The sequence below is a fragment of the Podarcis raffonei genome, chromosome 6, assembly GCF_027172205.1.
Source record: "Podarcis raffonei isolate rPodRaf1 chromosome 6, rPodRaf1.pri, whole genome shotgun sequence".
NCBI lineage: Eukaryota > Metazoa > Chordata > Lepidosauria > Squamata > Lacertidae > Podarcis > Podarcis raffonei.
Window position 1 is genome coordinate 32038478 of NC_070607.1, and position 24956 is coordinate 32063433.

A 24956-nucleotide genomic window follows, 5' to 3' on the forward strand; every position below is an offset into this window, starting at 1 on the left:
GTGTTGCCTGTTTCATTATAGCAACAAATATGACGAGAGCAGGATTGGTGCTGTTTACTTGTAATTGACATCTGTGGGTGCTGGGAAACAAAGCCTTGTGTTGCTAATGGAAAGGGGGAGCTTTCAATCAGTTGGAACAATCAGAAAAAATAATCACAGTTCTTGATTCAAACACAAAGCACTTACTTAATGTTTTCCAACCTGCTAGAGTCTGGTTTCAAAGTGTTTGAGTGCTTCACCATTTTGTACAGTGTGATCACCAGGAAGATAATATTCAGCTGTCAAAATAGATAGCAATGAAATTAAACTACTTCAAGTAACAAGTTAGGTAATGATGATACTCTAGACTAAACAAAAAAAGTTTAAAAAGTGGTTATTTTCCAAATTATTCTGGGGATGGTGACAGAACAGTCTGCACAAAGCGGCTGCAAAGAAAGATTAGATCAAGAATGGCCAAAGCCCAGCCACTCTCACTCAGTGCACATCTTGTAATATTGCTCATTTTGGTTTGACGTTTTGGTGGTTTGAGTTTATTTGTGCTTCATACTGCCTAATGTTAAATATTCCTGTGCAAAAGAACGTTAGGAAACATATTTCAATGTCTTTTTAAATGTACACCAAAGATGCTTCATGTGTCCGTCTAAAAAATTAAAGTGTGAATACTGGCTACTGCTCCATGTTGAGTCTGCACTTGGTGGTGACGAGGTAAGCCATTGCCTAGTTTGTGAAATGGCCCTTCAAGTTGGGAGTCCTGAACCCAAGTCTCCTACTCAGAGCAGCAGTTCCCCTCTAAGTTTAGTGTTTTGTGGATGAGCCAGAATGAGCACTGCGTTGGACTTGTGCAACTGCGCACGCCTGCAATGCTGCCAGCAGAACAATGTTGAAAGGGTCTAGTTTCAATTTTGAAGAATCCTGGTGTGCCTTTATGTTTCAGCCAGGGATCCTGTTTTAAAACAAACTCTGGTTAGTTTAACAAGCCAACTTCTGTCACGGCACTGTCAGGCAAGGAATGTCAAAACTACACCTACAAGTTAGGAAAATGTGTGTATCAGTCCTGCATTTCTCAGCTACCTCTAGGAGTGCACCCAATGAGGCAGTTGCAGCATAGGGTTGCCATATTTCAAAAAGTAGGAAGTTAGGAAGACACACACACACCCCACACACCCCACAAATCCAGACATATGGCAGCCCTACCCACTCATCAGTGTTCAGCCTGGCCTCGACAGCTTAACAATTCATGGTCTGAAATTGGCTACTTTGGAAACTTAGCAGAGCTTGTTTCAAACCAGATCCCCTGGTTTGAACTTAACAACCAACCAGGCTTCCTCCTTGCCATGTGAGAGAAGGAGGAGGAGGGGAGAATGCGGTCGGATGTTTTGCTTGGGTTCATTCCGACTCAATCATATAGTACTGAACTAAGCATTACATATAAATGAGCCCTGTATGTGGATTCTTTACATGCCTATGATATAAATAATGTGTAATAAAACAAGGAAATTCTGAACTAGCCAGGTTTTGAATAAGCCATTATAGATCAAGAGAATAGAAACTCAAGGTGAAATTAATCTGGTTCACATAACAAACTCATCTCAAATGCTGGTGCTGTTATTATCATGGAGAAAGAACAATTGATTATAGTAAGCATGGGACACCCAAAGCAGAATAATAATTTCACAATGTTAATGACCTAGTTTACATAAGAACTACTTGACAATAAACTACAACCAATACTGGGAGTTAAACTGAAGCCAGTTTGATCCCCTGTTGCAACTGCAGGAATTAGCAATGACTCAAAGACTGCCCTTTCCACTTCCCTGTAAAGCGATAGTGTAAATAATGCATTTATTTTGTACTCTATAGCAACCAGGCAGCTCACAATGCTTTCTTTTTTGTCCTTGCTGTTTTGCTGTGTATTCTACCTAGCAGAATTGGCTATCTTTTCTCCCTTGCAAAATGGCTGCACCCTTACGCAGACAGTCACGCACATCTTTTATGTGCATTGTTTTGAATATTAACTAAGAATTCTATCAGAGGAAGGGACGGTGAGGCCATCATCCTGTAGTTTCTATACCGAAGCCTTCTACACTCTGGGTTATACAAACTGGCTGCCTGCTTTAACTGGAGTGGCACTGTTTGGTTCTGGCAAAAAGTGTTATAATTTCAGGCTGCTTCTGATTCTGTATTTTGGCTGCCTTGAAATCCAAAATCCTGCTGATGCCACTGTGGCTGCAGGGATCAGCTGCTGTCCTCCTAACCAGTGAGTCATGGATGCTTCTGAGACACAAATATCTCTTCCTGCAAGCATGCTCATGCACTGGGGGGTGGGACGGCTTCTGTGATAGCATCACAGCACCCCTGAAGTCACTATAAATTGCCTGGCTGTGACCGGTGTTGGTGCAAGATTTCCATGGATACTGTGGATGTGGTTGTCCATGCTGCTATGATAATATCTCTCGTTTCTCTTGGCATAGCTTTGCTTTCTACTTTGCTACTAGAGTGTCCAGGATCATGACTTCATTACTTCATTTAATGCTGGAATGGTGGCCCTAATTGGGCCTTTAAGCCGTATGCTACTTCCAACTGCATTCCTCAGTGGCAGGAGTTGAGGGTTGCCATAGATGCTATAACATCAGCCAGATCCCTGTGGGTATCAGCTGTGGAAACCAATTATGGTTTATGAAGCAAGCCCTCCTACCTCCATACAGCAAACATCTCTTCCTCCACCCCCAACAAACAGCAAACACTATCCATAACTGGGGTCAATGATATCATCACACTACTCATGCCAGTAGACAGCTAATCAGATTTGAAAGTGGTTGAAAGTGCCAAAAGAATCAGCCCAAAGTAGTAGAATCCTTTGGGGGGTGGGGGTCATAAATAAAAACCAGAAAGATAAGGGCAACATTTCTGAATAGTGCCAATCCCTAGGGGTGCTGAGTAGAAGGAATGTTCCTAAATTTTGGACATTGTGGATTTTTCTGGTCTGGAGCATACAGTGTCTTTTCTAGTTGTGTGATTTGTGCTCATATTGGATTGTGATGGCCATTTGCTATAAACAATAAAATTTATTGATTGATATAAAAAATAAAAAAATGAGTGTCTGCTTAAGCATAGAAAGTGAAAGAAAGAGAAAGGGTGGCAGAACAAGAAAAACTGCACTTTGATTCAGCTGATAATGGTCCTGTAATATGATGGTAAGTGAAAATGAAAGTCTCTTTAAGAATACAACATACTGTAGTTCTAAAGGAAAGTAACTAAGACATATGACAACAAAGCATGAGATACTTGTTCGCCACATCTCTGTGAAATATGATATAATTTAAAGCATCAAGCAAACCAAAGAACACTAGTTCGCTCTGTGAAAGCAATATTCAGAAGTCCTAGTTTGCCTATGCTCCAAGTACCCATTAGAAAAGTATTCTCTTTTTTGCTATTAAACACACACACCTGGTAAGAACATCACCATGTAGGTGAGCGCTCTGGGAAAATGCATCTCCTCTAGATAAATCACCTCTAATCAAAGGGTATACAAACTCGGACAGATTGCCATAATATGATGTAACATGGAAAGCAGAAAGGGGCAGAGCAGAGGAACTTGTTGAAGAGCATACACTTACAAGAAATGACTTGTACTCGCATTTTATATGAAGAAAATGCTTTGCTTATTCCTCACTCTCGTGATTCTTCTCATTGCTATCTAAGAAATCACACATATTTGTAAAGTGTGATTGGGTGATATATATATGACAGTTTAAATGCTTAATTTCTTAAAGAACATTAATATTGTGTGCGCCTTGAAAGCCACTGAATCGATTCCTTCAAGGAATTGATTCAAACTGACTCACGGAAAGATTTCTACTGTCATAACACTATAAAATGATCTTGTAATTTTCTTGTGATTAATGATTCCTCTCAAAGGGTGTGAGAACAGTGGACCTATTGAATGAGGGTGAAGTGCATGGAGAAGGAGACTTCTGCATGCCTAGTCCCAGCTCACAATATGAGCCGTGCATGAAATCCCAGGCACAAGAGCACAATACATATATTGTCTATATTTTATTTATTTGTAAACCACAATTTTCCAAAACAATACACTGTTATGAACTCTGTAAACTAAAGTCAACAAAACCATTTCTACTACTGCACTATTATTATACAAAAGCCATCTGAAATGCTAAAAGGCCCATCCGGTAGCACCAGTGAAACTGGGTGTGGTGTAGGATAGTGATATTTTGGATATAAGCTTTGTTATATTAGATTGTGAACAAGCTTTGTGCCTGCATATGCAACCCCTTTCCTCGATGCAATTAAAGCAAGACATCATTTACTTAGCCATAGTTTCTCATTGTGTCTGAACTGGGAAACCATGGTTATCAGGTACAGAAAAAGTTAGGATCTTAAACCAACTTCAAGCTGTGTTTTGAGAACTTGGTAACTATAGTTTCCCAGTTCAGATGTAATGGGAAAGGACAGTTGATTGAAGTGTTCCTGGTGTAATTGAGAAAGGGACAGAGCAGAGGCAATGCGTATGGAGAAAAGGCTTACAAAACCAAGATGTGATAAGCCCAACCTGGCACAATGTCACCTTTATGCTGATCACCTCTTCAGTGGGAGTAGTGGGGAACTGGTTTCAGTTCAGGGTTAGTTTCAGTTCTCCTGCTTCCACCAAAAGTGGTCGTTTTAATTTGCTATATGTCACTCTGAATAATCAAATAGTGGCATACAAATGAAGATAAACCAAACTAATAAACAAGTGAATGGTGTATTGCTGACATGCCATCTGCAGCTATGGAAACATGTACTTGAATCACGGAAGTTTATCACATTATGGTGAATTCATTTTTCTAGGATGTGGTAAGCATAAAGTATTAGACATCCCTCTCCATACAGCCAACACAAGAACTATGCCTAAATTTCTAAAACTTCCATTATTCACACTGAGGATTTGCCAATACTTTGACCAATGGATGAAATCCCAAGGCCTATTATGCTATCGCTGCAAAGTTGCTTTGTCTTGGATGGACAGTATCACTAAGGAGAAGTAATGTCATCTCTTTAGAGATCATATGTTTCCCTATTCATGAAACAGAACCACATCCAGAATGCTTTGGGTCAGTCATCTTCCTGCAGGCGATTCCTAAGGCTCATGAGAATCTCTCTCAGGAGCTCAACACAAATGACACGTCTAACCAAGCTCGAACCTCCTTGAATTATATTAAAGCGAAAAGAGGCAAAACACAAAAAGTCAAAGTGTGGGCTTTTCTGACCAGAGTTTGCCAGAGTGCACTGTTTGTTTTATTAAAGCCATCAAGCTGCTCAATTGAATTACATTGAGCTTAGCAGCTTAAAATTCATTCCACACAGCCTGAAGTGCTGACATGGATATGATAAGACAGAAGAACAGAAACACCACTCCGAGGTAACCTAGCTGAACTGCACATGTTCTGACCCTGTTTGTCCTCCCTGGAGCTTTTGTTACCTGGCAGAGGCAAGCTCTAAAATTGCTCTTCTATCTCGCAGATCCTTGCTCTTAGCCAAGCAGAAGCCTATTCCTCTCTGGGACTGGCAGCCCGAGAAGTGTTGTCTGAAGGAGCCCTTCGAAAGGAGTGCGCAAAGCTGAACTCTCCCTGAACTTAATTAATTATTAAGGATGCAGATGGAGCTGTCCAAATGATAAGAACAGCTCCTGACGTGTCATGATCCAAGCTTTCATTAAATCATTTCAGGCATACTAATGGCGTTCCACTGCTCATTACTCTCACACATGCTTTCTTCCATAGATACAATAACCCCGGTGCCCCGTAGTCTGAAAGGAAAGTCAACCGCTCTCCTTCAAGGATCCGAACGCCGCATTCCTAAAGCGCCGAGAACGGGCAAGGTTATTTGAGAAGGCGGTCCTACCTAACCTTAAGAGGGAAAGCATCCGGTGGGTGGGTGTATGGCAAGGAAAGGGAGGGTAGTGATATTTACTTTAAATGCAAAAAACAGCAAGGCGTAAAATCAATGAAAAGGCTGTGATCAAGAAACACAGAAATACATAGTCAACAACGCAGTGCAGAGCTGCATGTGCTTGATCCCATTCAAAACAATGAGATCCTAATTCTGACCAATATGCCCAATTCTTATTTTTAAGGAAGGCAGAAAAGCTTATATAAAAATCGGTGTATGTATCAAAAATTCTGATAAAAGGCCGAAGTCAATGGAACGTCCGGTTGCAGATTTCCCCTTGAACACTTACTGTTCCCAAAGAACACAATTTCCTTCCAGTTCCTTTAAAACAAATAGATAACATTATACTGCCCATCTCCTTTCCTCAAATTAGCAGCCAATTTCAGCAAGATCATGAGTGCCTAAATTTATATTAGATTATCATGGCCACAGAATCATATCTGAGAATGTACTAAATAAATCTTTTGCTTGAATTACAATGGACTAAAGCCTCAAGATCATATAAATGCTGATAGCGGTCCATTAAATCACCAACACTCAGGCTTTTATTTTCTGCAACTTATCAATTAAGATCAGTATAGGCTATAATTTATCTAACTGTTCCTTAATGGGTGTATTAGTCTTTCCCCCAAAGCAGTCTACAATTTTGTGTATGTGGGCTGGAGGTGGGAAAAGAATAAGATCTCAAATTCTAAAGCCAGTAAATTAAAACTGTGTGATTGTTCTTAATTCAGTGTACACATCTGTGTTCTGTGTACACATGATAACAGTTATGCACAAGGTAACATATTGAGAGGGACTGGAAACACTCCGACGAATATGTGATGGAGGCAAGGGGGCAGAGGTGAACCCAGGAGAGGAGGGGCAGAGATTTTTGGGGTTGGGTGCCACCCAGGAGCCAGGAAAAGAGAAGAGGAAGGGTCCGAGCAGTCAAGAGTTGGAGGTGGGCATGCAGGATAGGTTGGAAGTGGAGGAAGAGACTGCTCACTATATCCAAGAAGGCTCAGGTTGCATGTGTGCACTAATGTCAGTCAAGGGTACCTAAGCCCAGACACAAACTTGGAAAACAGCTATGTAGACAACTACATAGTGTGGGTATCCGGTGCGTCTAAGGAGCTGCTTTTGTAAATATAGAATTAACTAGCTGCTGTTTGCCTTTCCTGGCTGGGTGTGCCCACATATTTGTAAGGAATAAATGAGGGGTTGTTTTTCTGTGTTTCATACTCAATAGTGACCCAGAAAGCTTGGCACAGCCTATAATGTAGAGTTTGAAAGTCCATTAGAAGTAGCTCACACATTATGAGCTTTTCTATTAAGGACTAGAAACACAAACTCCATTTTCAGTGTGCGGTATCTAACAGAGTCATACACAGTAGGTGTACTTTCTCTATAATTTAGTTGAAGGCAGCCCAGTATTGGGCCGACTCTAGCATACTCTGCATTGAGAGTTGCATTCCAGCAAACAAATATTCCATGATTATTGCAGCACATTGTTGGTGCTAAACAAATCGTTAAATAGTAGCAACAGCAGCAGCTGTTGTTGTTATACAACCATTGCCATATGTTTGTAAGGATTGTAATGGTAAATTCTTGAATGGCGCATATACATTAATGTACACCCATACCTCTTCTGCAGTTACACTGTTCACATTACACTGTTCTCGAATCATTACACTCCCTTTTCTCTTGGTCGGTACGATTAGAGGGCAAAGCAATTGCCAGAGAAGAATTACTCCCAGGAACTGTGCAGTGATTGCTACCTGCTGTTTCATATTTTTTGAAGTTGGGAATACTGCTCCCAAAGGCCTTTCACTTCTCAGTCTAAATGATTTGCAGGAGGATAATAATGTCATGGCCGGTAAATAATAGTAGACTGTACATGGTCAATATGATTAAATGTCCCTCACCCCGATTTTCACTCTGACCTGGTTATGAGGAAACACCAATATCTGCCTCAATGCCCAAGGCCCACACAAAGTGTAATGTTATTTAAAGACAGAGAAAAAGAGGGAGGGGGGAGAGAGAAACCCCCAAAGAAAGTACTGCTCACAGTAAATGATGCTGTTATTTTTGTAAAAAAAAAAAAGAAAGAAAGAGGAAAGGAGACATACGAAGACCCTGGCTCACTGAACTTTAGCTCGCACATTACTTTCAGCCACTTTATTCCCACGCCTGTGACCAGTCCACTTGCAACAGAATTACGTGCGAATGAGGTGGCAGAATGGGCTAGTACTTCAGGCTGCAGGTAGGAGATGCAATTTTTAAATACATAAAACACTCACAGTCCTCAGCATTCTAAGTGCGCAATATGGGCTAGAAACTTTCTCCCTGGCGTACTGAAGTTCTGCTTGCTGGGATTATTATTATTTTTAATAATTTAGGAAGCAGTAGCAGACAGCATGGTGACATGGCACCACTCACCTGACCTTTGGTTTGTTTCACCGTTGTTGCTTTCTGGGAGGTAGAGAGGAGGGATGAGGCAGCGGTGAGGCTGGCACACTACAGAGGCACTGGCGGGAGAACTGGATTGGTTCCTCTGGTATGTTGGGCACTGTACCAGCTCACTGCTGGCTAACTCCTCCTCTGCCTCCTGGTAAGCAGCAGAGACACAGCCCAACTGGAGAGCAGGAGTGGTGGTGCCACACCGCAATGCCCTCTGCTACTGATGTGGCAGAACTCCTGTTGCCACACTCCAGGCTTCAAACAGGAAGGGGAAGCATAACATGCAAGATTATCTCACTTACTATGAAACAATCACATTTTGGAAGAAGCGGCTTGTCTCTTTGGAGAGAAAGGAAGTGGCTTTGGCTTATTTCGGTGAGGTTCTAGCTTCCGTGTTGTGTTCCACGAACAACAGAAATTGTACCATGAGGAAAGGAAGTGCTCAGTTGGATGATTCAGCCTGTAATGTTTCTTTCAAAAAATACCAAGGAATCCTGCATGCTGCTATACAGAATTAAAAGCTGCCATTTTTAATTACGATCTAAAAAGTCAGGAGTGGGAGCATCACTTCCAATATTATCTATAATGGCATATCTCAAATAAGTTGCTGTGTCATGTTTCCTCTGCACACGCTTCTATCAGCCATGTTACTTGAGATGATGAAAGGAGAAATTAAAAAAAACAAAACACTATCCTTATAGTTGTGTGAATATGAATAATGTACCTGTTCTATGATGCACACTTCTTATATGCCAGTGAGAACTTCAAGAATGAAGAAAGAAATCCTGTTAAACCACAGGAGTATTTTACCTCCTGTCAAATCCTCAGCCATACTGTGAAATAGCTAGAATCAGATTTTGCCACCGGACTGCTATGTTGTGCAATCTGTGTATACCATATGCCAATCATCAAGCCAAATAGTTTTGTTTTTTTTACTGTTCAATCATGATAAATATTGCACATACAGATTAATCTTCCTGACTGGCATGAGTTGTGTTGTAGGGGATGCAATGGCAAGGGAGAATTGGTATAAGTCACAAGTGATATTGATTCCCTCTGCACCACATCCCACACTATGCAAGAGGGGTCCATCCCCTGACTCTCAGGAGTGTTCTGCAATGTGGAGGATGGGCAGGCCAAGCCACTGATTTCAATTTTGTGCATTATGTACAGTGTTTTTTAAAACATTTTAATAATCTGATTTACAGTATGATTAACACAATGAACATGATGGGGAAAATCAATACTATTTGTCTGTGTATAACGTACAGCTTTGCTGAGAAAAAACCTGCCTTCTCTGGACTCAACTGGCAATCAAGGATAAAGATTGGCAACTCAGTCCTACAGAATGACATTAGGTGCCATGGGTATGACTCAATACATATAGTGGCTTAAAGGCTCAGACTGTAAGACTACTCCAAGAAGATAAATCTCTTCTTGAACAAGGCTGAATTTTGCACCAACACATCAGCTATGTTGCAGCGATGTTTGGTAAAATGAAAAATGATACCTTCCCTCCCAAAAGGATCATTAGCATTTGCATTATAGAATGTGTGAGGAAGAATAGTTTGAAGGCACATGATAACTGCTAAAATTAAAAGGGTCTTTTCCTAAACAAGTACATGGGTGGGACACCACCTGAAAACCAGCTATATAAAGCTCTGAACTTCTTGGATGAAGAGCAGAGTATAATAAAAGGAAGAAAGTAAATAAATAAAAGCCTATTAACAGTCCTGCTTTTAAAACAGCACGGTTTTAGTTCAGCAGGTACAGAGATAATATTCAATAAATGGTGATATGTCAGGGATACTTTAGCTGTGGTTCCTGCATTGCAGGCGGTTGGACTAGACAGCCCTTGGGGTCCCTTCCGACTCTATGATTCTACAAAGATATCTGAAGGGCTTTGAAACCAGAAGGAAATATAGAAATCCCAAAAGTATCATCTCAAGGGGGGATAGCACTGTGCACAAATCAAAACTAAGACTTGTGATTCACATGCCATCACAATTGTACAAAGTTTCTAGTCGAAATTCACCGATTTGTGTACAAACAACAGAGAGAGGTTTCCGTATCTCACAATACTGGAACCCAAGGTCATCCAGTTAAGTTGAATATTGGAGTGTTGAATACTGGGACAGACAAAATGAACACAGTGCATAGTAGAATTTGCTGTCACATGACGTGGTGCCCCCCCCCCCACTTGGATAGCTTTAAAAGGCAGTTAGACAAATAAGACTTTCAGTGGCTAGAAGTTGTGATGGATGTCTTCTACCTCCAGTATCGGTATCAGAGACAAACCATGAGAAGTGCGCTTTCCATGAGTATCTGGTTGGTTATAGTGAGAAGATGATGCTGGAGAACATGGGCCTATGGTCTTATCCAAAAGGGCTCTTGCTATGAGTTTCATAGCAAATATAACCTGACTTTCAAAGTATTTTGCTCATTCCCACTGTAATAAATAAAGTGGATTGGGAGAGAGGCAGGCAGATGGGCGGAAAGGAAAGTGAAAGTATTCTTACCAGAATAATGAAGGTAACAGGCCCAATGAAACTCCAGATAAAATAGTTGTCAACTTTGAGCCAGCAGCTGTTACAGAAAAAAAGAAAAAAAAGTGGTGTGAGAATAGCACATACACTCTATGTTACCAATGGAAAGTAGACATCTCTTAGGACTTATTCACATGGACTGGCTATGATGTGACTTTTAGCAGTGACCCCATGTGGACATCCATATGAAACCTATTCTTGAAAATGGATGCCATACACACCTGGCTGACTTGCTTCCTTGTATGTATGTTATTCCTGAGCATGATTTGGAGTGCCAAGTGGGAGGAGATTAACATCGTTCAATGGCATGGTCAGCAAGGGAAACTGCATTAGCACACCATAAGTGTTCTACGTTGAGAAAATCAGCCATGCAACTCTCTCTTTCAGTTAAATGCATGGTGATGTAATTCTGAACACTAGCGTATGCTTGAGAATGTGTCTGTTTATTGAGCTTTAAGGCTGTTCAACAAGACTTCCTTATGAGATCACCTGCTTTCATCTTTATGTTCATTAATTGTTGCCTATCAGTCCATTTTCTTCACACTATTGCAAACCACCTGCACGTGACACCCCCCCCCCCCATTGATGGTGGTGCTATAGTACCTTTTACACTTTTCAAATCTGGAACCTATCAAACCTCAGAATGAAACTCAAAGCCACGTCCATTTTCCTTTCTCAGTGCTTCTCATTCAAGCTTATTTATTTTCCCCTCCCCCCCCACTTCTTTTCAATGAAATGCAACCAAAAAAAAAAAAATAGTGATGTTGCCACTGGTACAGCTCACCTTAGAATGGGGTCAACCAACAAGTTGAAAAGCATCAAGCATTAAGAAGATGCCCTGTATGGTACAGCTAATCAACCCAAAGGGGTACCTGGAAGTACAGGGCAACCACAAAAAGCCTGGTATTTGATTAAGCAACTCTGCTTCCTTTTGGGTTAGTATTTGATATAGGCCGTGAACCCAGGCAAAAGTATAGATGTGGGCCCCCCTCTCCCCACACAGCTTTCCTTTGTGCATTTAAAACATGCTTTCAGCTGTCCATCACTTGACTATCCCCAAGGAACGCCAACTCAGAAAATGATTAAATGTCATATTTTTTCTTCTTCTGCAGAGCAGCATAATGCAAACAAAATGCCTCAGACCCGCTGCTGCAAATTTAATAGTTAAAACAAAAAAACCCCAAACAGGATTAAACTAAATTAGGCATCAGTTTATCGGGACTCACTTCACTTACTGATTCACTTTTCATATAGCACAGCTCCCTACAGAATCGCTTTCATTTGTCTTTCATCAACAGCAGAATCAAGCAGCTTGCTTGTATTCCAACAGTATCTGCCCATACTGTAACTAATTTCATCAAAGGACATAGTAAGCTCTATTGGAAGGCACATTTATGGCTCTAGCAACATAACCCTCAGAAATATTATTATTTTGGGGGGTCTACCTTCTGTCACTTTGTATAAATATCCCTACTTTTTATAAATAGAAAACAGTGGGCTAATTTTAATCCGATTCTTTCCCGATAAATATTATCAAAGTGAACCACTGGGCCAGAAACACTGCACTATCATTCTCCAGAAAGAGAACTGGCTAGAAAGCATGCTGAACAAAGAAATCTAATGAAGTGTTAGCTTAAAACTAGGGCAGGGGGGTTAAAGCAAACCAGATACTTTTAAGTAAAGTAGAATTTTATTTTGTTTTATTTTACTTAATATTCATTGGAGGCCCTAAAAGTTATTTACTTTTTCTCCCAATTTGTTTCGGGTCAATCTTTTGTGTTAAAAAGAAAGGTGGTAATTTAGAATCTTGCCTCTCCAGGGTACAAATTCTCTGAACCTAGAAAATTACAAAAGACCTGATTGGAATTTGCACACAGCCTTGCCATTCTCGTACCAATAAAGCTTTCTGGTGCTATTTTAGTCTGTCAGGGGCTCTGACAGCTAACACGCTTAAAAAAAATCAAAAAATCGCCTGAAACACTCAGGTCACTAGCAATTACTTACGCATTTTGCGCTCCATAGCTGGAGTAGTCGATAGCTGCCGAGACACCAACAACAGTGGCAGGAAAGAGGTAGCCAGCAACATAGTAGTACTTCTTCCTAGAATATTCACTTTCAAATACTTCTACTAACATGAGATAGAGCTGCACCCCTTCTAGGCACATCCAGGCAAAGGCTGCCAGGAAGAAAAAGTGTAAGAGGCCTGCAAATATTGGGCATGCAATCTGCAAAGAAAAAGAAACAATCAAATGAAATGCAAGGTGCAACACTTTTCAACCTTCCCACTTCATCTGATGTATTCAGAAAAGAAAATAATGTGGATGTTAACAGCTTGGTTTGTAATGGCAGCATACTGTATATGCAATAATTGAACCCCCCCCCCCAATACACACACACACACACACTGCCCCCCAAACATAAAACTTCATATTCATAACTACTGAAAACTGTATTGTGTTCCCAGTAGCTGCAGCTTCTACTCTCTTGCACTCTGTGAGTTAAGATATGGAAAGTATGTGCCTATTAGCATTCTTTGACGCAATGGAATATCAAGTGTGGCAAGCAGTCCATTAATTTTTGGTAGCACAATGTTAACACTCTGCTGTAAGGCTTATATTGCAGATGATTTGGTACAAGAAGATAAAGAGCCCCAGCTACTAGATGTATTATTTATACCTTCTGTTGAAAATTCTTATGCCGCTGTCAGAATATTCCATTTCCCTTTAAATATCAAATATCGTTGCTTTTTCTATTTTTAGGAAGATCTGCTATCATATCACTAGCCACACTCTGTAGATGAGTGCAGAACAAAATCCTACCGACTGACTCAATTCTAAGGGCAGCTTATTTTAGAAAAACCATGGGTTCAGCCTCATGCCTTGAGATTTAGGAAAAGGCTAATCTGAAATGAGAAATGAAGACACACAAAGGAAAAGAATTCCATAGCTTTCTATCTCTTAAGGATAGGAATGTATTATTTCTGTGTAACATTCTCCTGTATCTGGGGGCGCTAGGTACACCTACCGGACAAGAGGCAGGTTTATCTAAGAACCCACTGCAGCCAATGGGGAGTTAAGCATTTAACTGTTTCCTTAGTTCCATTTGTCCCAATGGAGCTGCAGATTCTGTTTCACTGGATCACAATAAATGATCTTGAACAATGATCATAAACAACAGAAACTACCATACATCAATCTGAATTGTCATCGCTTGTACACTTATGATCTCCCTCCCTCCCTAATACACACACAATATTGAAGGAAAATCTTGTTGGTCAATAGGTGGCTTAAATGCTAAACAATACCTGACAAGAAACTCTCTGACAGGCTTATTAAGCTTCTACTGGTTCCCAACTTAACGACATTGAACAGGCATGTTTTCTTGCTTTCTCTACATCAGAGGTTGCCAATGCAACACCTGTGGGTGCCAGCGGACCCTCCTGCACCTTCTATGGCATCAATATTTTTTGTTGTTTAAACTGGTGTAAGTCTTTGTGGCGTAGTAAATTCTAAGCCATATATAGTGGTAAACTCAATCTTCTATGCAAAATGAGGGCTTCTGCATCACATTTTTAAAAATCTTAACGCTCCAGAGCTGAATGAGATAGTTCCATCTTTGCATCTAAATAAGAAGTTTCAGGCATTAGCTGCTCAAGCTTTTCTCTGCCTGCCATTATTTCCTGAGTAACCTGCCCATCCATGGGGAAAGTGGCTAAAGGTTGCATCAAAAAAGCAGACAACTGAGAAACTTCTTTTGGCCATCAAATACTTTACTGCTACCATTACTTTCAGTGAGGTATCTTCAGATGTGTGTTAAATATAGAGGGCTTACCTTGTACTCTGTCTTATCGATGCCTATTAGGAAAATAAATTCTGCAATGAGGAGGTTGATGCAAAGGTTCTTGTGAATTGTGTTTCGGTCACTTTGAAGGCCGCGGAAGAAACAGAAAGTGAAGATGCAAATTGCCAGGCAGACAAGGGAAATGACAATCCCTACCCAGGTGATGACAGTGAGGAGTAAGCCATGCATTCCATTGTACTGGAAATGATGAAGAGTAAAGAAAATTAGTGTGGTCACTGATCAATACAAAACTAAAATACCATGTTTGTTGCTGACACTTAGAAATTCCAACTTTGTTCAAAGGACAGCACAACAGCCATTGGGAGTTACAGAGATAAACACTGGAGATGAACTAATTTTGAAAAATTTATTATTATTATTATTATTATTATTATTATTATTATTATTAACAATAATTTCCAATAACATGCCACATTTGAAGTCTAAGGGATGTTTCGGAAGGAGGGCAGGGGAGGGAAAACATAATTTCTATATTGAATGCACAAATAAAGCATTGTTCAGGTCATTAAAGGAAATTTAAGGAAACTAGAGATCTTCAGTAAAAGCCATATGTTCCATAAATGGAATGGATGAATAACTCTCACTGTGCGATTCAGTTAGAGTAGGAGATGCTGTCAGGCTCCTTGGACAATGATGCAACTCATGGCCAGGTGAGAGAAAATTAACATGCATCCTTTAGTATCATTTCCATGGCTCTGTAGCTCAGTAGCATAAAGAAGAACTTGTATTTTATAGTTCTTGGTAGTTTTTGATTTTCCCTCAGAACTGATGCCATCCAGATACCTATTACCTGGGTCTAGAGAATGCAGAGAAGAATACACACTTCCCTTTTAAGTATGCTTTTGAAAGGTATAAATAGCCATCCCTTTGTCAACAGTTAACCAGTCCCAATGTGAATTTGCAGGGTTTTCAAGTAATCAGTCTTAACTGCAATCCTATCAGAAATCTACAAAATGCTTTGAGAAAGCAAGATTCTGGTGATCTAGGGTCGGAGAACTTAAAACTGCAAGAAAGCAGAAAATATTGGTATATAATGATAGGGGATGACTGTATATTTGAGTTCCTTTAATGAAATGGCATTCAGCATTAAATATAAGGAGCTGAACAGACACATTCTTTTTCTTCATTTTACATCTGAACCTATGGAACACAAAGGTCATATTTGGAATACTGTGAAATGAGATGTCCAGAAGGATCCTGAAATTATACTAACATCCGACTGTATAGATAGTTCAAACATAGAAAAGTTAAAGTGGGTTTTCTAAATGTCATTTGGTTGCCGATTAAAGGCATTGTTCCTTACCGCAATTCCCCTATGTGCCATGAGGATTGCAAAATTGGTTAGGTGGCTACATGCACACGTGGTATGCGTTTTATTTGTGTCGATCAGCTTGCATCCTTGAGTTGACCAGTAGCCCATCATAGTCCGTTCAGAGTAGTTCCAGAAGGAACAATTTGCATTGAAATAATTCTTGGTCTGCAAAACAACAGGATGAAAGAAAATTAGAACTGTAAACCCAGAAATGACAAGTATGGCGCAATGGGCATAGAATACAGTTTGGATTACATTCTCCACATTTTTGAGGTTTGCTGTTTTGGAGCACAATTGAATAAGGGGCATAGGTTCATACACCATTAAACAGCAATTAAGGTGACTTAGGATAGACTGTGGTGGATTGTACCCAGCATTAGCAAACCCGACAAGAACATGTTGAACAAGCCTACCACCTAGTTATAAAGTGGGTCTAATAGTTTAAAATATGCCAAAGTGCAATCCACATTACTATAGATCTAATTTTAATCAATCAGTTTCCTACTTGCTGTTCAATGTTCATACTGTGCACTTGTGGCCATTTCTGCCGATCCTCCAGCAGTAGATACATGAAGTTTCTCTAAAGGGCTTCTTGAATAATTGAGGATTTACTAACGAATTCACTTTCCTTTTCTCAATTTCCATCAAGTCTAAAGGATCACTAGACATAATAATTCAGATTAAACTGAACCGAAAAACTGGTCTGGGGATTTTTCCTTTCTTTTTTTAAGAGTCTTCTCTTTTGGTAAATGGAAAATCTCAGCTGGGAAAATAAAATCGTAGCATTGGAAGGGATCCTGAGGATCATCTAATCCAAACCCCTGCAATACAGGAATCTCAACTAGATCATACATGACAGATGGACATCTAACCTCTGCTAAAAATAACAACTCTAAAGAGTCTGTTCCACTGTTGAGCAGCTCTTGTTGTCAAAAAGTTCTTCCTGATGTTTAGTCGGAATACTAACACCTGACTAGTTCAAGCACAGAGAAGTTAAACCCAGTGTCAAGCAGAATGCAGAAAACAGCACCAGATTCCCTCGTTGACTAAAACCTATCTGAACGATTAGTGAATGGGCTCCAGCAGACAGAATGGAATTAAAGCAAAATGCTCTAAGTTCCATTAAAATTTTGCTGCATTAAGGAAGCAAAATCATAAGAGCTGGTGTTTTTCTGTCCTGCTGCTAAGGTAAGAGTTAATTTTCACTTAGGAACAAATTAGAGCCATTTACATTTTCATGTTGATTACCGAATTAGCTTTCATTAAGAATACACTTAAGTTCTAATAATCACTGAACCAGGCTCATTTAATTTTATGTTCGTAGACTTAAACAAACCTGTGCCTCTGACCTAGTCCGACATTTAAAATTCAAATTGAAAGATCCACCCCCGTCCCTTCTTTGCTCTTTGCTCTTGCTGATTTTATGACCTTCCCATTAATTCATTACCATAACTCACATCAATGTGTGCCAGGGTGAAAAGAACAGGGTCTGTCAAGTACACGCGACTGGACTCCTTGTTGATGGAGGCTGCAATGACGTCAGAGTTCACAGCGATGGTACTGTTCCTGCCAGCAAACTCTCCTCCCAGTTTGATGGTTGCATTTTCTGTACTGAGGAACTGGCCCAAGCTTTTGTAAATTATGAAAACCAGCTTTGCTAACCCTGTGGGAAAAAAGCTATTATAGTCACTTTAAATAACATGGCATGTTTTAAATAGCCTATCCCTCCCCAGCTTTAGTGCAGAAAGATTGATTCGAGTAAAAAAAAAAGAAAGAAAGAAAAATGGCAGCCTAATGTTATTTACAAATGAGAGCTATCGACTGGCTATTTTTAATGTTGCTGAGGGTGTATTATTATAACACAGCAAACCCTTCCGAAATTAAGTTGCTACAGCTGAAAAATAAATGGTTTGCAAAAGACATACCGCTTCTGCTGTTCTGCTTCACAGTGTTCGAAGAGAGCTGGATAGAATTGCCTCCCGCGTTGCCCTGGGGGAATTTCAAGTCCTGCACCTGTCCTTCTGTACTCAGCACTGCAACTTCCAAGACTAGGTAGACAAAAAGCAAGAAGAAGGTTTTTGTTTTCTGTGGTCAGATTTGGCTGATGTTTTCCTTTTTTCCTTTCGGGATGCTTATTTTCTTGCTTGTACATGACAGATGCATACCGGTAGCATTGGAGTCGTTTTCCTTTAAATTTTAATCAAACCCGAGTGCAGATGCACAAAAGTAACAGCACGCCAGTTCAAAGAACATGACAGCCAACCTGGTTTTAATGTGAGCCTAAGAGAGATCACTTCAAAAGTCCCAAGAGTTCTTAGTTGGAAGAAATGCTTAACTTTTGGAGACCAAAACAGCCATGATGCATGAATTTTTAGTGTTTGTGTCCTACTTGCTATTGCTATGCCTAATCTCTCAGCAACAGGAAGCCAGAGGAGTAGATCATTAAAACTGTCAGAATGAGACTGGGGGCATCCAGGCTTAAATCTCTGTAGGGTGACCATGGTTCAGTCATGGTATTTTAGCCTAACCTACTTAAATTAAAGGGGTGCTGGAGGTAATAACAATGGACACAACTCTAGGGAAAGGTAGGATATGGGCAGTGTTTTTTTTCAGGGGTTACTCAAGAGTATGAAGTAACGGCACCTCTTTTGTTCTTGTTAAAAACTGTAGCAGGGTGAGTACCAGCAGCTATTTTTCTAGAAAAAAAATGGGTATATATTTATAAATGTAAACAGATAAACTAAATATGAAAGAAATATGATTACTAGATAGCAACTAGTTGGGCAGGGGCAGGGTGTGACGGAATGGTGGAACCCACCGCTGCATCCACAACTCTCACACCGACCAGGGGAGATGGCTGGAGGAGGGGGAAAGCAGGTTGCTGCAGCAGCCTGGAGGTAATGCAGTGATCCAGCCAAGCTCAGGACCAATGCCAGCAAGTGAAGAGGTCCAGCTCAGCACCTCCTCTTTCCTGGAACATGGCTTCCACTGGTGGTACTTCTGCCCATTGTGGGGGAGACTCTACATGCTGACCTCACTCTGCAGGCTGATAGTGGCTGTCAGTTTGATGGCTGGGTGGCGGGGCACCTCCAGCCAATCCATCTCCCCAGCCCACCAGGCCTGGTACAAAGGGGATTTGCTTTGCAGCAAAAGGCCCACTTAACCTAGATGAATTTACTTTGGAGTAGACATCCTTAGCATTCCACAGCTGATCATCTGCAAACTCTGCTTCCACCTTTAGCAACAGAAACATGCACCACCTCATTCACAAATCCATGTACCTGACATTCTCCCATTCATAAATTAGTTCTTCCATTTTAAGGTCTAGCCTCGAAATGTCTGTGACATATGTGTGCTCTACCTCCTAATATGTAGACTGGTATAAGCCTCAAGGGCGCAAGGAGAATGGCATTTTACATCTATACACAACAACCTTCTTAACCACAACAAGATATACCTGTATGTCCCTAATACATAATAGTTTCATTTCCCTGCCAGCATTTAAATGATAAATTATGCTCAAAGTGTCGGTAGCTATTTTGCAATCTGCGAAGCATGGCTATTTTGTATTGTGGGAGACGTGGCTCACTGAACACACTTTCACCTGAAGGCAGTTGTGTTTAATGCAAACATTTAGTCTATGTGCTATGTGCCCAAAGTTGGCAATGCGCTCTCCCTGAAAGTAATCTACATTCATTAGGAACCGATTATGTATAAAGGAGAAAGAGTTTCTACCACGAGGACTGAAAAATATGTATGTATTTTCTATCATTTATGTAGCACATTTTCAAAGTGTTCAAAGCGCTACATACACATTTTATCCAGAAATATTTACAATATTCCTTCAGAAGTAGCCCAACATTATTAGCTCCATAATTCGGATGAGAATAAGATAATGGTTACTTGCCTAAGTCCTTTGACTTAATTTTGTTAGCCAAAAATAATCGAACTAGGAATTTTCGGGGTTACAATCTTAGTCGCTATTTGTTCTATAACCAGAACATCAATCTATAATGGTTTTCCATTTTTAAAATGCAGGGGTTTCTGTATTATTTTCACGTAATATATTTCTAATTGGGCAAATTATACTGTTCCATCTAATGTGGAATATATGGACATCCCAAACCACTAGGTTTGGTGGACTCTTCCCACGGTGTGATGCCAAGCGTTTCAAGACGTATTCACTTACCGATGTGATCTGTAGGCATTGCGACCCTTGTTGGTTCTAAGAGGTTGTCAGCCAAGACAAAGGCCCCTTCTTCCAGGGTATCAAGTAACATGGTTGCAGCATGTGCTCGTTCAGAGGAATTCATATCTCTCCAGGAGTCTAGCGCTTGGGTCCTAAGCAGGTTGTCCACCGTGTCAACAATAGCCTGCATTCAGTAGAAAAATATTAGGCCTTACTGCCTTAAGGCAACAGGAGAGAGTCCCTAACATGATCTGATGATAATTACAATATTTAACTGTCAACATGATTTGCGGTGATTTAAAGACCAAAAGGCTACCGCTTTCCCCGTATAACAAAGAGCATTGATATAAGAAGCCTTGGAGCAGCAGCGAAAAAGAATATTATTAGCATACTGAAGCATATAAAAAGGGAACGCTCATGGCTTTAATTTTAAAGTTCCTCCAGCCAGGCTAGAGCTATACTGGGCTCCGATGTGCACATTAAGTTCGGCAGGAGCAGAGTATTCCCCATTTATTCAGAACTGAAGAATGATCAGTAGCAGCCTGATCTCACATACTTACACTCACATTAAGATGCTCACAAAATAATATGCAATTAAGGAGGATTTTTTAAAGGATCTTTAGTGAAAACACGGTATTCATCAATTGAAGGGAGGCTCCTATGTTAATGTGTAATGTGGGTGATTGCTGAATCACCATGTCCCATTTACCTAGTTACAATGTGTCATTAGGCGCATATATCTATATCTGCCATATGATTTGGCTGATTTCGAAAACAAATGGAAATGCACACAAATAAAAAGATGTCGCGCCCAGAACACTGCTCCACGCCTGAATGGATAGAAAAAAAGTTGGGTCAGGACTATCTATTGTCAGGAGCAAAATTAATTAACCTAATCCATCTTAATATCCTCTTTCTGTCTGAATTGTGAGTCTCTACAATGGCAGGTGGGAGATACTTTGGAGTGGAATGAAAGGATTTTCTTCCCCTCTTCTCTAATGGGAAATAGAAGAGTCAAACTGCTCACACTGATACTGCTTCAGCCATTAAATAGAGTGGAACAGAAATTGGTCTGCAGAGGCCATATTCATTAGTCACCAAGAAATACGGATCGGAGCCTCTGATCTGAGTTACAAATGAATCCTCTGTCGCGAAGTGAGGACTTGCTTCATTTGCATAGCATCAGCCGGCTTTCGATTTGTAATTTTAAGAGGTTTTTATTAGTCTTAGCCAAACTGGGAAGCTCATTTGAGACCTACTAAAAATGATCTCAGCGAGAAATTAAGGCTGTGCTGCAGTTCATGTTGCGTGTATATACGCGTCCTGATGGCTGCATGCATCCATTAGCCCAATTCACTCCTTATATTTTTAATGTTGTCTGACTGGCTGCTTTTCTTCAGTCACATTAAAATAGTCAGCTCTTTAATGACACTATTTCTTGTCAAAGGTGGCTGGGGAGGGAGGTGGAGAGTTAGAATAAATTCCCAGGCCATAATGCCACAGTCCAAAGGTAGCAAGGTCTTTTTGGTAGTGGTGTCCCATACACAGAACCTTCTAATCAGAGAGGCTTGCCTGGTGCCCCCTGCATTGTACCAAGTGTAGACATTTATATTCTTCCAGGACATGCACATCTTTTAATATGCTCAATCCTTTGCCTCCTCTCCCACACAATCCGGGAGATGTCAACCTTGACGTGTTTTAAATGCCCATCAAAAGCTTAGATATTTGCTTGGGCTGTTAATCTGCCCCCCATGCACTCCTCAGTATTTTGTTTTAGTATTCCGATTATGGATTTTTAGTGACAACATGTACCGTATTTTTCGCTCTATAACACGCACCCGACCATAACACGCACATAGTTTTTAGAGGAGGAAAATCCGTAGGCATGCCACCCGTAGGCATTCCCTCCATAACACGCACAGACATTTCCCCTTACTTTTTAGGAGGAAAAAAGTGAGTGTTATGGTGCAAAAAATACGGTATTTTCATCGTATTTGTATTCTAGCCTTACAGTTTTATGGATTGGTTTAAAAAAACAAAAAACAAAAAAAAAACTTGGTAAATTGCTTAGAGAGGTTTGTTGTTGTTTTTTTTACATTAAGCTGCCTATAAATTGCTAACATAAATGTTTTCCCCTTGCCAGTTTAAAACTGATTTTGTGCTGCTGTGCTTGTGCTGGCTTTGGGGTGGTTTTACGTGCTAAGTTGTATTTGTATAATTGGATTTTGTGTGTGTGTTTAAACTGTGAGTTGTATTAAATTAAGTTTTACTCAGAGTAGGCATGTGGAAAGTAATGAACATGGCTAAGTTAGGTACATCAATTGCAACAGGAGTACTCTGAGTACAACATAGTTGAATACCAACCACTAGAGAACTGAATTCATGGATGGTATATAAATGTAGCAATAATAATCACGAAGGGTGAAGGGGGTCGTGTAGCAGATGTACACGTGCCCAACCATTAGCATAGACTTCTAATGTGGGGTAGCCTACAAATGTAGGCTTCTCTGGGTACTGGAAGCCTATGTGTCCGGACATCTATGTGCAAAGGCTTCCCCCACCTCAGACATCCACACTTAATACATGGATGGATACAGAAGTGAGGCCTGAAGGAGCCCCTTTCTACTCATATTGCCCCTTCACAAGAGTAAAATTTGAAGGAGGCCTGAGACCCCACTGATTTTAGTGGAGAATATCCATGTGCTCATCCTCCTCATTCAAATAAATCAGTGGGAATTAACGCCACACTTAAGACCAGCTCGTAACCCTAGATTCTCGCCATCACAGTGACAAAACATTTTCAGTAGCAAGCACACGCACGGTTATTACATTTTACCCAATGACATTTATCTTCAAAGGTGAACTGCAAATGCAACAGTAAAAAAGAAATCAACCCAATTCAGCAGACTTTGCTTTGCGTCCCACTCACTGGCTTTAAAAGAGAACAGTTATCACGGTATAATTTAAGATACATGTGATTTCTCCCCGCCCCCTACTCTCCTTTCCTTGCAAAACTGCTTGATGCAACTGAACACACTTCAGTCTCCCCAAAGTTTTATCAGCAGCTGAATGTAAAACAGAGGGCAAAATGTCATCTGGGCTGAGAGCAGATGTAACATGTTCCATGGTGAAGCAATCAACAGCCAGCCAAGGGATTGTGCAGGACCTTTTTCCGGCCTTTGGTAAGATGCATACCCCATATTATGTCTGCAGCTAGGACTAACTGGGATCCCTGTTAACCCCAGATGAGAAACCATGGTGTAATTCTGCATTAAGTTCTGGTAAGTTCCAACCATAGTTGGCATTTCTGCAGATGTAATAACTTTCATCACAGCTAGTTCCTTCGTGGAGTGGGACGATTTGTAACTCCAGAGAAAGGGGTTAAGGAAAAGGAGTGAACAATAAACTGGTCCGCTCTCAGTTGCACAGTTGTTCTTAAGCAGTTGGACAACGTTGCATGTCTTAGGAGCCTTTTTGTTATTGATTTTATTCTATGCTGCGCTGCTTCAGGTTTTTTTTTTAATTGCTATTTTTAATACCAATTGGTAACATTGCAAAAGAAAAAACTACGAAGACATATGGAATGCATGTTTCAAAACAAATCAGCAGCAGGCTTTCGTTTTTCATCCAACATCCCACCACAGTTGAAATACTGACATTAACCAGAACAGAATACACATAATAAGACCTGCAAGACATTCCAAGTTCCTTAGTCTCTTTATGCCTCTCCTGGTATATGGGAAACAGGATATGCTTCCAGGAGAATATGAGGAAAGTTTGCACTGTATCTGTAGCTCAAATGATCAAAGCTGGCCTTTGTTAACTCCACACACACACACACTTCCCTGATGTCACACACACAAAATAGAACTCGCTGAATTCAAGAGTGCACAAAAATAAAATAAAATGTAGGGTAGTTTAACATGTGTATGTGTCGGGGGTTTTGTTTTTTCGTCATGCACAAGCATGGGATGTAATCCATAAGACACTCTTGCCACACAAACTCCACTGAACCAATGGAAGTCATGAGGCAGCAGTGATTAGTGGATTCCACTACATATGGCTACACAGTCTTTGATACACAAATCTGCAAACACAAAACCAAGGTTCAAGGGGCAGGGCCGTAGCTCTGTGATAGAGCATCTGCATTGCATGCAGAAAAGTCCCAACTTTAATCCCCGGCATTTCCAGGCAGGTCTGGCAATGTCCCCAGTCTGAAACCCTGGAGAGCGGCTACCAGCCAGTGTAGGCAATACTGAGCTATGTGGATCTATAGTCTGACTCAGTATAAGGCAACTTCCTGTGTTCCCATGTCAAACAATTTGTGCCCATTGCCAGTTTTGTTTTCCTTCCACAGGCACAATACCACGAGGAAGCAAAGCTGTTCTTATTTCCAATTTAGTTAAAAGCTGCATGGCTGCTCTTTGTGCTTTTTTTTTATAAAAGGAGGAGGAAAGGAAGTATCGATTATCGATTTATTATTTACGATTGGCTTATTCTGAAGGTATTATACCCGTGCAAAGCCAACACTTTTTTTTTGTACAATTGCTGTGGGGAAGGCACAGTGCACAATTATCAAAGACTGAAATACGTAGGGACATGCAGCAGGAGGGGAAAAGCGCGGCAGCAGGTGACTGAAGCAGGGACGAAGCAAGGT

General features: G+C 40.6%; 1 protein-coding gene across 27 annotated transcripts in view; it reads right to left on the minus strand.

The window, feature by feature from the left end:
- Positions 1-24956, minus strand: part of ADGRL2 (adhesion G protein-coupled receptor L2) — a 569402-nt gene that overhangs the window by 15788 nt on the left and 528658 nt on the right. For all 27 annotated transcript variants that reach the window (XM_053391929.1, XM_053391935.1, XM_053391934.1 and 24 more), the window contains 8 exons: positions 20300-20483; positions 18036-18158; positions 17568-17773; positions 16102-16275; positions 14769-14975; positions 12942-13162; positions 10911-10977; positions 187-278 (listed from right to left, as the gene is read on the minus strand). In XM_053391929.1, coding sequence (XP_053247904.1) covers positions 187-278; positions 10911-10977; positions 12942-13162; positions 14769-14975; positions 16102-16275; positions 17568-17773; positions 18036-18158; positions 20300-20483 — 1274 coding nt within the window. The remainder of the gene's footprint in view (positions 1-186; positions 279-10910; positions 10978-12941; positions 13163-14768; positions 14976-16101; positions 16276-17567; positions 17774-18035; positions 18159-20299; positions 20484-24956) is intronic.